This window comes from Homalodisca vitripennis, chromosome 5, assembly GCF_021130785.1.
Source record: "Homalodisca vitripennis isolate AUS2020 chromosome 5, UT_GWSS_2.1, whole genome shotgun sequence".
Lineage (NCBI taxonomy): Eukaryota > Metazoa > Arthropoda > Insecta > Hemiptera > Cicadellidae > Homalodisca > Homalodisca vitripennis.
The window spans coordinates 33,484,270-33,497,443 of record NC_060211.1 but is presented as its reverse complement, the minus strand read 5'-3'; the positions used below and the strand labels follow the sequence as shown (position 1 = coordinate 33,497,443).

The window sequence follows — 13,174 nt, the reverse complement described above, 5'->3', positions numbered from 1 at the left end:
TTTGACTGGAGAGGCTGGTACAGACCTGGCCTCCTCTTTATCCAGGGTCACAGGATTGACTAGTGCCTACTATCCCTCCTCATGGATCTCAAACAGGAGGCAACCTCTACCTCAACCTTACCCATCTTTAATATCCTGTCACTACGGAAGCAAGTGTAAATGTAGCAAAATCACTAGCACAAAGATCGGTCCTTTTAGGACTAAGTGCAATGAGAAATCTCTCAGCTTCTTGTTCTAAGAGAAAAAAATGTTTGATGTGGATTGGCTTGTATTTGCAAGCAAACACTTGTGTTAGTATAAAAAATAAAAAAGTTTATAGAACTCTGTAAATTTTATACACTAGAGTAAGGCTGCAAGCCAAATGAAACTTTATCAGCAGTTTTCTTGTCTGCAACATGGTTGATCAGAGCAAGGCCAAATTCAAGTATTGTTCCGCTAAATCTGCCAGTGATCATCTTCCCTGGTTCTGTAAAACAAAATTGATTGCATTAATATAAAGAAATGATATAGCTCTGTTTTACAATTTCAATTTGAAATATACCTTTGCTTAATGGTGTGAAGAATCTGTAGGATCATATAATAACCATGGGAATTGTGTTCTACTGTCAGTTATAGTTTCTTGTTTGCCAGTTTATATAACTTTTAAGAGGTCAGTTATAGTTTTTGTTTGCCAGTTTATATAATTTTTAAGAGGTTTGTAACACATCTAATGTTTGATATGTGATAACGATGTCCTTTATGCTAACAAATTTTAAATAATTATGATTGGAGCTAGTTTCCAGATGTACACTTCTAGCTGTTACCTGCAGCTTCACAATTGACTTCTGGTTAATAATTGTATCACAGTTAATCCTTATGGTGAGTAGAAAACATTTCAGTATCCTCCAAAAGTATTTAAGCTAGTATAATGTTTGAGGGCTCTAATATTTTTAACTTTTTCTCTTTAAAGAAAATTAGAAAATAACTTATTAAACAATGCAGAACTCTCTACACCTGGAATTGTAATACAGACATTCATTTTATGCCACTTCTAAGAAAATGTATTTCAATGTTTTGAAGAAAACAAATGATATTGCAGAGATAAGGCTTGGTCCACATTTTACTCCTTAGACTTGGATGCTAACCATTGTCCTAACATGAGGGTATTAGGAATAGCTTATTAATTATTTCATAAAGGGGAATTCACTAAAACTGTACTACAAGCTGGGTTAGCAACATGATTAAGCTCTAAATGCAAGTATACAATTTTTGAGGTTAAGAATAGTAGTATGAAAAAGACAATTTTGATAAGTTAAAAAGTTCACTTGGAATACATGTAGTTAAATTTTGAGAAATCTGGAAAACTAGTTATATGGTCATATTAAGTCATAAAACTTAACTTAAAAATAATCTCAAATTGTCTAAAATACTACTAAATCATTGCCAATATCACTAAATAGAAGAAAGTACTGCATCACAACAGATTAAATACTGCTACATTAAATTTGCAGAAACATCTGTATGATTTGATTGTAGCCTAAACTTCTTTTAATATCATTATTCTTGAATCAGGATTTATGCAACTTGCACTTAGCAAAAAACTTATATGGAGATATGAACACAAGTTAAAACAGATTATAAATTGTTTTCATTTCTAAAGTGAATCTATCGTAGGAACACCTACAAAATTGAAATGAGAAAAACTGCTTTCTACGATTAGCTTACCACTCAGCACTTTTATATCTACTGTAAACATTTATGTATTCGCTTAGACTATGAGATAATGAGAGTATAAGACTAATTCATTACCATCAACAATTGTCTCCTCCCAGTTGTAATACGAGTAGTGTTTCCGCAGCTTGTCCGCAAATTCTGGGGCAGAGGTTAACCTTTGCAGGTAGTTTATTCTATGTGCATCCAACACCACTGGACCTGGTTACAATATCAGGTTTAAAATTGTATAAATATTTTCTGTACATGATTATCGTTAACAGATTTGAAAAGTTATCACAGAGAGAGAAAATACTATAAATTATAAAAAAATATGTAAGATTGATAAAAAAATGATAAAAAAGTTGACTCCCAACTATACTAACGTTTGAATAGATGAAATTTTTCAAAAGCCCTTCAAAGAACTTACTTGTAATCTTAACTTCAACAAAGGCAAGTTGATTTGAATGATGGTGCTGTTTGGGATTTTACTGAGTGGTAGTAAAGCCTCAGGAAGATCAGAGGAAAATCTTGAAGCCAAATTGAGGCCTAAATAGGACTAGTTTTGGAAAAAACTTATTTCTAAATAGGCAAGGTCGATTTCGATGATGGTGCATGTCCCTTCAGTGGATATATCTCTTATCTGGCCAGGATGCTGTTGTAGTATCACTATTGCCTTTAAACAACGGTGGTCTAGGGAGTTAACTGTCTTCCTAACATGATTACATGTAACCTTTAATTAGGTCAAGACAGCTTATCAAAAAAACCATATCCTACAAGGATGTCTTTGAGATAATGCCTTTGGTCTAGAAACTTAGTAAAGTTTTATGCAATATATGGTTTGGCATAGTCTACCTTGTACATAATAATTTAAAGTTGGAAAAAGCTATTTGTTATAAAAATATATAAGTAGCCTCATAAAAATACCTAAATAAAATAAAATAATACAGAAAATATATATATTACAAAATTATTAGTGTTTTTATGTTTTTTGTTGTGTATCAAACATTTTTTTATTAACAAAAACCATTAACAGAATTCGCCTTGAGAATTTTTGGCCTGTTATGTAAAAAACTGAGCGAACCAGAATATAATGAGCTTGTTTCAATCACCTGAAGTAGTGGCAGCAACAAATCTTTCACCTTTCACATGTTCTGTGAGCAGTCGGCCTACTTTGTCTGACTGAAACATAAAAGGAAATTAAAGTAGTCTTTACTAACAAATAAAAGTTGAGATTAAACACTCTGTATCATTTTACGTCTAAGGAGGGATGGTTTAAAAAAGGAAAATTTCTACAAACCGTATATAATATGGTATTTGAAAACTGGTTAACCATTTGGTTTATGGTATAACTATTCCATTTGAACTTATGAAGCAAGTGGTGGATAAAAGATAAGTTTTATTCTATAATATCAATGATACTGACCGGAGCCATAGTAATTGCTTAGGAGCAGACCACCTCAAAGTAAATACCAGCACACAGAGCCACATTTGCATTCTTTTGGTAGTGAATCACTAATATCAATGATACACTGCCCTGAGCCATAGTAATTGCTTGAGAGCAGAGTCCACAAGACAGTGAATACCAGCACACAGTCATACTTATGTTTTCTTTTGGTAGTAAATCACCACTATCAATGATACACTGACCTGAGTTATAGTAATTGCTCGAGAGCAGAGGTACCCCACAGTAATTACCAGCACACAGACATACTTGCATTCTTTTGGTAGTGAATCCACCACTATCAATGAGCCCACTGACCTGAGAAAAATGTTTGATCATCGCAAAGTGATGATTTAATGTCCAGCACATAGACATACTTGTACAATTTTGTAGTAACAATCAATGAATAAATACAAACCTTTTAGTTATTGATTTTTTAAATTCTACGTAAACATTATAGTGAGTGTGAGTTTTAATTTTAAGTGCGTCATTTTCCTTGGATTGTAATACAAAATCAATGTTTATTAGAAGTGAACTTTACCATTGTTATGTCTTCCCATTTTTTTTCTGGTGTTATACATTTTTGCTATCACAAAAGGTACCTTTTTTAGGGTCAGTGATTAAATAAATAGTAGAATCTTCAAAAATTAATACCATAGTAAGGATAATTTTGCTTTAATAAGTGTGTTTCACAGTACGAATTTTAATTTAAATAAGACAATGTTTGAGAAATTGTGATTGATAATTTTTGGCCAATCATTGCACTTTCCAGGCAAAGTAAAGGCCAAAATTTTCAGAGGCTTCAGGGAAGCCTTTGCTAATTAAGTTTATTTTTAGTATGTAATTTCTATGTATGGTATGCCATGTAACTAGGAGGCATATACATGCCAGGAATCTTTCAGTTTCTTTGCAATCCCTGTGGTGGCTTTTTTCGAAAGACGGGACTTGCCAGGGGCCAGTTGTGATTTCTTACATCATAAGAATTTCAGTGAGGGCCTAGGAGCCTTCTAAGACACAAGATTCTACTTTCCCAAGATCGGGTTGTCACTAAGAGATTTTACAGAAGTTCCAAATCAGTGACATGGCATCCCTAGAAAATGCTGAAGCTGTGATTTTATAGAATTTGAACAATTTTAGATTAAGTTCTTGTGACTTTAACGATGCTGAATAGCATAAGTTTCAATGAACCAGCTTACATAAGAGAACCAGAAATTGACCTTAGTCTTGTGGCCTGTGAGCCAAACAGATGTTGTACTTTGGATGCTTTCAAACATAGTATTTGACACACTTTATCAGTGATCTTAAGTGTGAGTCCACTTAATGTAATAAGGTGTAATATCCTCACTACTATTATTACTTTAAATACAAAATGTTTCAAAATTAATTTTGTATTCTGATTATAGTTTTAAAATAACAAATAACCAGTATTTTCTTTAAAAATGATGATAATAGCTAATTGACATACAAGTTTGAAGAAACAAGATGCACAGGATACAATAAATAAATTTTTAAAACAATTCTTCAAACTTTTATAGGGCAGGGGTGATCAGTTTCTGCTTTAATGAAATAGAAATGACTTGGGTCATCATCTATTTTTTTATAAAAAAAATTGTAATTTTGAGAAATAATTGTTGTTATAATTTTTGTGCCAATTATTGCACTTTCCAGAAAGAGATTAGCCAAATCGAATGTCAGAGGTTTTAGGAGGTTCTTAGAGGCCAGGGGTAAAACTTTAAAAGGCCAGGGGGGTCTTACCCAGGGGGTCTTAGAGGCCAGGGGGTTCTTTGAGGCCAGTGATAATAAGAATTTAATAAAGGAGGCCTTAGAGGCCAGGATACTGCCAAATGTAACCAGTTTCTTTATGAAAGACGGACTTGCTTCACTTCTTGGTCCCTCTCTCCTCTGACCTTTCAAATGGCCTGGGCCTCTCTTCACTCTTCAAGGATCATCCCTGCACACTGTATCACTGAGACTTTAGAAGTTCACTTTATCAGTGACATGGCAGAGTCTAGAAACTTCTTATGTAAGACTGAATTTTGATTAATGTTTGATTAGATTAACATACGTTTTGTGATTTTTATTGAATTTGGTAATAGGCATAATTTGAACCAGGCTTTATAAAGTGCAACAGAAATTTCCCTTAGTCTTGTTAGCTGTGAGCCAAAAGGTCTTGTACTAAATGCTAAATTAGGCCTAAGTATTTGACACACTTTATCAGTGTGAGATGGACATTATCAAATTAATCAGCTACATAAGGTTGTGCTCGCAATTTAAATAATTGTATTTTAGTTAAAAGATTTAAAACATAACTATTTAAAATATTTCTTATAATAACTTAACAAAAGCCATTTTTCTTTTAAAAATATTAAGAATTTTTTATTTATATCTGTCAATAAAACTAGCCCAAATTTCTCTGCACCTTACCCTCAAAGCTGGTTAAACTCCTAATTTCAATTTTCAATTTAAATCGCTCTTAGTTTTCGGCTGTGTCAATTGCCTCTCCCCCCTCATGTCTGTCCAGACCACGGGTCACATGGACCTTGGACTGGCTCTGAGTCATTCCATAGTCAGGTACTAACACGTATCCATACTTGCTTCTTTCGGTAGTAAATAACCACTATCAATGATACAGTGAGCTGAACTATAGTAATTCCTTCGGAACAAAGTCAGCTCTTCAGTCAGATACCAACACACACAGCTATTCTTCACTCTTTTGGTAGTAAATCACTACTACCAACTATACAGCCATGCCTCAGGTAGGTTCACCTATGGCTTGTTTATAACTTTCAGTAGTTGAATTTATACTGGGTAGAGCAAAACCAATGTGTCATTTAAATCTAGTCAATACCAAGGATGTCCAGAAGCAACACATCACTAACCGCAAATGTCAATATATTAGGTTGCAAGAGTAGATCAATAGGTATAGCTGTTGGGGGAATAACTGTTGGAGTTGGTGGGGCACCTTAAGAATTAAATGCAGTTGCTAGCCAAGGCATAAGGGGGTGCTCCCCAGCCCGCTTTGACTGCAGATGCCAACAGGATGACTGGCCTCTAGAGCCCGCTCTATTTTTTCTCGTGAATCTCAACAGAAAGCGGTTCCTGCCTCTAACCTTTCCATCATGAATATCCAGTCAACCCAGAAGCAAGCACAAAGATCCTTTTAAAACTAACTGAAAAGAAGGATTTCTCAGCTTCTCGTCCTAAGAGAACACAAGAAAAGCACCCACCTGAGCCATAGTGTTACAGGCCTGTTCACCTCCTGGTATCACCACCAGATCGTACAGCCCTTGCTTGAGAGCGGAGTCCAGCCCACAGTCAGGCACCAGTACACAGCCATACTTGCACTTGACAGCAGCAGTACCAGGCACACCAGCTACAGTCACTCGCATCTGAAAATATTCACTTTTTTTATTACTGGACAATGTTGGTTCAAAAACTTTGAAACTACTTCTTCTTGTACGTATTGGAAATTAAATAAATCACTACAACTTTGTTTGTTTGGAAGCTCAACGAAAGTGTTAACATTATTAAAAACCTATAGTTAAGTTTTTTTAAAATCTATTTGCTCATGTTATTTTTATTTTTCTCATCATGATGTAACAATATAGTAAACACATTCACCGTGTCAGGATTGAGTAAAATCAGTCATTTTCACCCAGTATAGGCCTCAGAACGTGTTATGTTAGTCATAAAGACCAAGAACCTAGCCAGGAAAAATATTTGGAAAGTCCAGACAACACTGTATTTTCCCGTAATTGGACAGAGAGTAAGTCCCCATTTTGTTCCTTTAAAAGTTTGTGACTGTTTCTTTGTTGAGAACGATCTTTCAGCAGTACTTGTCAGTAATACTGAATTATTTAAATAATAATAATTGTTTACTAAAAATTTAATTGAAAAATTGAAAATTGGGGGGTTCCAGGGGTTCCAGGCCCCTTAGACCCCCTCACTGCCTACGTCCTTGATAAAGATATATATACATATTTTCCCTCTTTTACCAGAGAATTTCAGAAATTCTGGGTAGCCATATGGTTTTTATTATAATTTATACGTAACTCAAAATTAAATCCCTTTTTATTACTATTACTATGCAGATTATGTATGGTTTTCACAACCATAAAACCAGTTAAATGTTATAAAATGTAAATACTTGATTTCAACATTATGACTACCTTTTAATAGTAGTGTTTTTTAGAACAAGGTACAGGTACACCAGAGGATGTGTATCCAGACTTTGCTAAGGATAGAACGAAGGAAATTCCCTCAAGGGACATGTACCATTATCAAACTCATTATTTCCTATATAGAAATGAAGCATCATGGAAAATGTTGAGTTTTTAGCTTATTTTGTTACAAGACAGACAGTTGGTTGGATGAGAGATTTTTCCAGCATCCTGAATTATATGCTTCACCAAATCCTAGATTATGGAGCCTTCAGGGTAATACTCATTGAATAAAAATGCATGTGTCAGATACACATTTTATTGCCTGTTATGGTTGTCCCTTGATAACTCAAACCTGAAGGAGTTAAGTGAGGAGTTCGAGTTACTGAGGGTGAAAATTGCCACCTTCGAGTTAGAGAGTGCCAAGATGGTTACAGAACTTGTCTGGATCGTTGGTAGAAGTCTTGTGTAACCATCTATTTCACTGAACATCATACATACAGTATGTGCCATCGTCCCACAGAAAGAACACCACACAGCAAAACAAAACTTTATTATACAGTAAAATGCACTGCAGGTAATGTATTACACATTCACAAATGTGAACAATAGCAAATCACATTTCATTTTTCAGAGCGCTGGAGTATAAACCATATTTTATAGTCACTGGGAACAGATGAGGGTAAAATAAAACCCTTCCCAAACGAAATCTGCACGTATGATCACTTTTTGAATTGTTGAAAAGTAGAAATTGTTTAACAAACAATAGAGTAAACATCTACACATTTGTAATTACTATTTTAATGTTACAACCAACATCGTGTCATTACTTTAAACAGCCATTATTACAAAAGAATTTTACAATGAGCAAATGTTCTTTTCACTGTCAGAAAGAAAAGCGGAATCATCCTGATCAAAAGATTACAAATGACATCTGATAGGAAATTGTTGAATCACAGGTGTCACAAGTAAGCAGGAATGGTTTTCATGGTTCTCCCAAAAGAACAGGTAAGCCCATGAGCCATCACTAGAGGCAAGAAGATTATAAATTGCACTTAGTCCTTTAAGAACCTTTGCGCTGCTTCCGGAGTGACAAGATATTCAGAAGGGGTAGGTTTAGGGGGTCGGGCCTCCTATCGAGATCCATGAGGAAGAACTAAGGCACTACATCTCAAAGTGCCCCGGAAGAAAGGGGAGGCCAGCTCTGAACCAGCCTCTCCAGTCAAAGCAGGCAGGGAGTGGCACACCCTTGTTTAGGCTAGCAAGAACCTCTGATAGTTAGAAAACGAACCACACCAACTCCACCAGTCATCTCCCACAGCAGAATCTCGACATTTGCGGTTAGTGATGTGCTGCTCCTGGACATCCATAGGGTTGCCCAGATTTAAGTGACACATCGATTTTTGCTGTGTCTAGTGGTGGGTTCCACTGGAAGGTATAAACCAGCCAGAAGTGAACCCTGCTGGGTAAAGGTGTTACCTTAGAATAGATTCCAAGTCAGTGGAAGTCAATACCAGATAATGGGATTAAGAGAATTGGGACATCAAATAGAATCTTGGCTGGAAAACTAAAAGTCCTTTAGTCATTTGAAGCCTTATATCACTAGCATCACTAGAATCGTTTGTAGCCATTTCTCCTCCTTTGTATAGTTACAATATTAAGATCAATAAAGCAACAATAAGAAAGTTGAGATTGTTGGGTAATATTGTAGCTGAAACATCCCAAAAATGTGGTTATGACTTTTCCTAAAGCACGATGGCAGATAATGTGTTCCCTTTATGGCTTTCAATATTCCACATTTAGTGCTTGTCAGGTTGCAAAAACTGTCAAAGTTGTTACATCAGTTTTCTGTTCCAAATTAAATTTGAAGGAAATCTTTTAGCCTCTAAAGGTTCTGCAGATGACACAATGCTGCTACTCGCTGAACATTCTCCTAATTCACTTGCTGTATAGTCATATATGGCTCTGGAAATTGTTTACCAATACTGCCATGAAAATGATCTTTTGAATGCTTCCAAAACCAAGCAGGTGGCTTTTTGGAGGAGAGGATTTTCAGATCCAACTGTGCCTGATGTATCTTTGGAGGAATATTCTGTATTTCTTGTCATTATAACCAAATCTCCAGGACTCAGCGTATAGACTCTTTAACAGCTATGCTCGACAGCAACAAACATAAAACATGTCTTAATACTGCAAAAGAGAGCAGTAAGAATTCTGGCTGGGATGAACCCTACAGACTTGTACAAAGAAGCTTTTTGCAACACTAGAATTACATCCAGCAGGGATCACTTCTGGCTGGTTTATACCTTCCAGTTGAACCTACCACTGGGCACAGCAAAAACCGATGTGTCACTTAAATCTGGGCAACCTTATGGATGTCCAGGAGCGGCACATCACAACTGCAAATGTCGAGATTTTGGGTTGCAAGGTTAATTTGATAGGTCTAGTCTACTGTAGCAGATGACTGTTGGAGTTTGTGGGGTTTGTTCCCTAACTATCAAAGGTTCTTACTAGCCTCAACAAGGGTGTGCCACCTCTTGCCTGCTTTGACTGGAGAGGCTGGTTGAGAGCCGGCCTCCCCTTCTTCCGGGGGACATGACTTTGAGATTAGTGCCCTAATTCTTCCTCATGGATTTTGATAGGAGACGGCCCCACCCCTTAACCTTATCCATCCTGAATATCCTGTCACTCCGGAAGCAGCGCTAAGGTTCTTAGAACTAAGTGCAATTTATAAGCTTCTTGTCCTAAGAGAGAGAGAGAAAATTAGAATTAATAACAGTCATCTCCCTCGATATAAAAGAAGCTGTATGTTGATACAAGAACTCACCAACAAGGCTCAAATATCAACAGGTACGATACTAGATATGCCTCACACCAGACCCTGCCACATCATCCTTTCACACAGTACGAGAGGACACCAGCCAGCATGTATGGTCAGAAAACTACACAATCTCCTACCAGATGAACTCAGGACCCTAACATGAGCAAGACTGAAGACTGCCTTGACTTCATGGTTGATCAACAAATGTTTTTTACTTTAGAAGAATTTATGCAGTGGAAGAAGTAACAAACTGAAAGTTCACCGGTGTATTTTTAATGAAATGACAAATAAAGAATATGTCTATGTTTTTACTTTGTACCAACAGGAGAAGTGATGATGAAGGCCCAAATGTTACAACTTCAACTGCACGGATGGACTCTACTTCTCTTGGAATCCTGGGTTGAAATTATGTTCATCTGGCTCATGTCAAGAATATGCATAAAAAGAGAATGGCACCATTTTGATGTCCAGTGCCCAACTGGCTACAATATGTCACAGAATTACTACCAAAACTCAAACCGGTGGCCTCATGCTGTGTGCATCACTGTATACTTTGTGCACTTAATGCAATACTTTGAAAGTTCTTGCCATCACTCTTGATTACCAACTTGACATTTCTTACCACGTGAAAGCCATATGTAAAAATGTTACAACCAAGTTGAAATTTTATCTTAGCTAAGCACAATTCTCCTAGTCTCTTCTAAATTAGAATATTACAAGATAAAAAGTTTTCCCATAAATAACCTGTGCTCTTCCAACCGTTGCTTTTTGTTTAACACAGGAAAATGTGATGGTTCTCACCCGTTTGCAGAATAGAGCATTGAGATTTGTTTACGGTTCAAGGAAGTTTAATCACATAAGCGAGTACTGATTAAGTGCTAGGGTGATGTCAGTGGAGGGTTGCTCCCATCTTCAAATCGTTAAGCTGATTCATAAGGTTCTTCAGACAAGAAGGCCAGAATATCTTAGGAGAAAGTTGGTTTTTAGGCATGAGGTGAGCCAACGCTGTACTCAACAGGATGGTCTATTACACCTACCAAGGACAAGTTTAGAGACAGGGAAAAAAAGCATTTAGACACTTTGGACCAAAAAAATATAATGCTCTGTCCTATACAAAACCCTCAGCCTATTAAAATTTAAGAAAAGTGTTGCAGGAATGTTTAAGTGATAAATGTTACTCATATTTTTATTTGTGTGTGATCTATGTATCAATTTTTGTTTGTACTTTGATGAACGCTTGACCAATAAATACATTTCTATTTATTATTTATTTATCACAATGTTTGGACAATAGATCACAACATAAATTAACAGTTGTTACTAATTTAACTGATGCTGGCTAGAATGCAGGGTAGGAACAATTGTTTGACATTGAAAAAGATCCTATGTAGCCATTATTTAAAATGTAAAAGAGGTGTAAAAGTAGTCTGGAGAGGTTTACAGAAATTTGAATACCTATGCAAATACCTGTTGGCAGTGATGAATGTACAGACGGTTACAGACATACATGGACAGACTTTTCTGTGAGACCCAATTTAAGGATAGACCAAACAGGATAATTCTACAAAAATGTTACAACTGATTCCTCTACCCAACACAATCTTTTGCCTAAACTACGACAGGAGGTGTTTACTACCACTAACCTTGCTCATGCTGAAAATCCCATCGGAATGGAGGAAATGAAGGGTTTCCTCAGCTTCTTGCATTGAGTGAACAAAAAAACAAAAAACTGCACAGAGGATCAAATCCAGAGCTTACCATAACCCCCAGACAATGTAACAGAATAATATGATTTACTCACTAACCCCAGCTCTTCTGAGTAAGTCAATAGTTGTAACAGCTTCCAGCTCTTCTGTGCCATCAGATATTAACACTACGGCTGTCAGATTAGCTCTTGCTTGTTTAGCGGCAAATGGAAATGTCAATGAATTGCATAATGGAATTCCAGTACACAAAATAATAGAAAATAAATAAACAAAAGACATGTTTTTTTTATATTTAAAATATTCCTTAAATTACTATCATGTTTACTTTAAACACTAGGTAATCATTTCAAATAAGCGTAACTCTAATGAACAGAATAACAAGAACATTATTGAGTGTCACAATCACTAGATCAGATCACTGTGATTAGTTAGACATTATAATGTTTGATAAGTTATGTGACTTTAATATTAAATAACTGATTATTTTACTGAACTTAGATTGTCAATTTATTACGTCAATATTTTATAACAGTTGTTTTAACTAAAAATGCCATTTCCTGGAAATACTGTTGTTCCGCTATGAGATTCTGGGAATTGTAACTTGCAAATTTTGTACTAAACATGTCAAAGGTCAAATAAAATATTCTTAGGTAAAATTTCTCTGATGAATACTGTAATGCACAATCTGTCAAATAATAACCAATAAATCAGTTGTGTATCAAACCTCATTAAATAAATTCTGAGCAAAGACGTAGCCAGCAAGGGGGTCCAAAGGGACCGTAGCCCCCAAAATTTCAATTACTTTTTTAGTAAACGATTATTATTATTTAAATCATTCAGTATTACTAACATGTACTGCTGAATGATCGTTCTCAACAAAGAAACTGGTCAAGAACTTTTTAAGGAACAAAATGGGGCCTTACTCTTTGTCCACTACGGGAAAATATCAGTTCTCTGGAACTCCCTAAAAATTTTTACTGACTACGTTCTTGATTCTGGGGTTTTCTTCTATTCACCTTAAACTTGGATGTCCTCTCTCATACTATTACTATGTGTGTAGTATAAAAGAAGTCTGTCATTCCATCACATCACAGACATTTTCCTAATCCTGAGTACAACAATTAAATTTTCAGGAATACTCCTACATGAATGTATTATTTATATGATTTGAATATATAATATGCCTTTTACGCTTTTCTTTTTATGTTATCAAAGGAGTTAATATTCTACGGAATGCCATGTTAAAGTGGACTACATAAGAAAATAATCTCGAAATCAATATTTTCATAAATAAGATTGTAGACATAAAACCAATAAAAATACATAATAAATTATTTTTATTTAAGAAGTAACT

General features: G+C 35.5%; 1 protein-coding gene across 2 annotated transcripts; it reads right to left on the bottom strand.

Annotated features, from left to right (window-relative positions):
- Window positions 1-250: 250 nt before the first annotated feature.
- Window positions 251-12,253, bottom strand: LOC124361959 (Parkinson disease protein 7 homolog). 2 transcript variants are annotated; one of them, XM_046816050.1, is made up of 5 exons: window positions 11,920-12,253; window positions 6,361-6,522; window positions 2,802-2,871; window positions 1,789-1,911; window positions 251-466 (listed from the first exon to the last, which is right to left on the bottom strand). In XM_046816050.1, exons 1-5 carry the CDS (start codon window positions 12,097-12,099, stop codon window positions 333-335), a joined length of 669 nt encoding a protein of 222 aa, XP_046672006.1. In that variant the 5' UTR covers window positions 12,100-12,253; the 3' UTR covers window positions 251-332. The 2 variants fall into 2 exon arrangements, with proteins under 2 accessions (XP_046672006.1, XP_046672007.1); XM_046816051.1 differs by lacking the exon at window positions 11,920-12,253 and adding an exon at window positions 11,758-11,890.
- Between the last annotated feature and the right edge of the window lie 921 nt (window positions 12,254-13,174).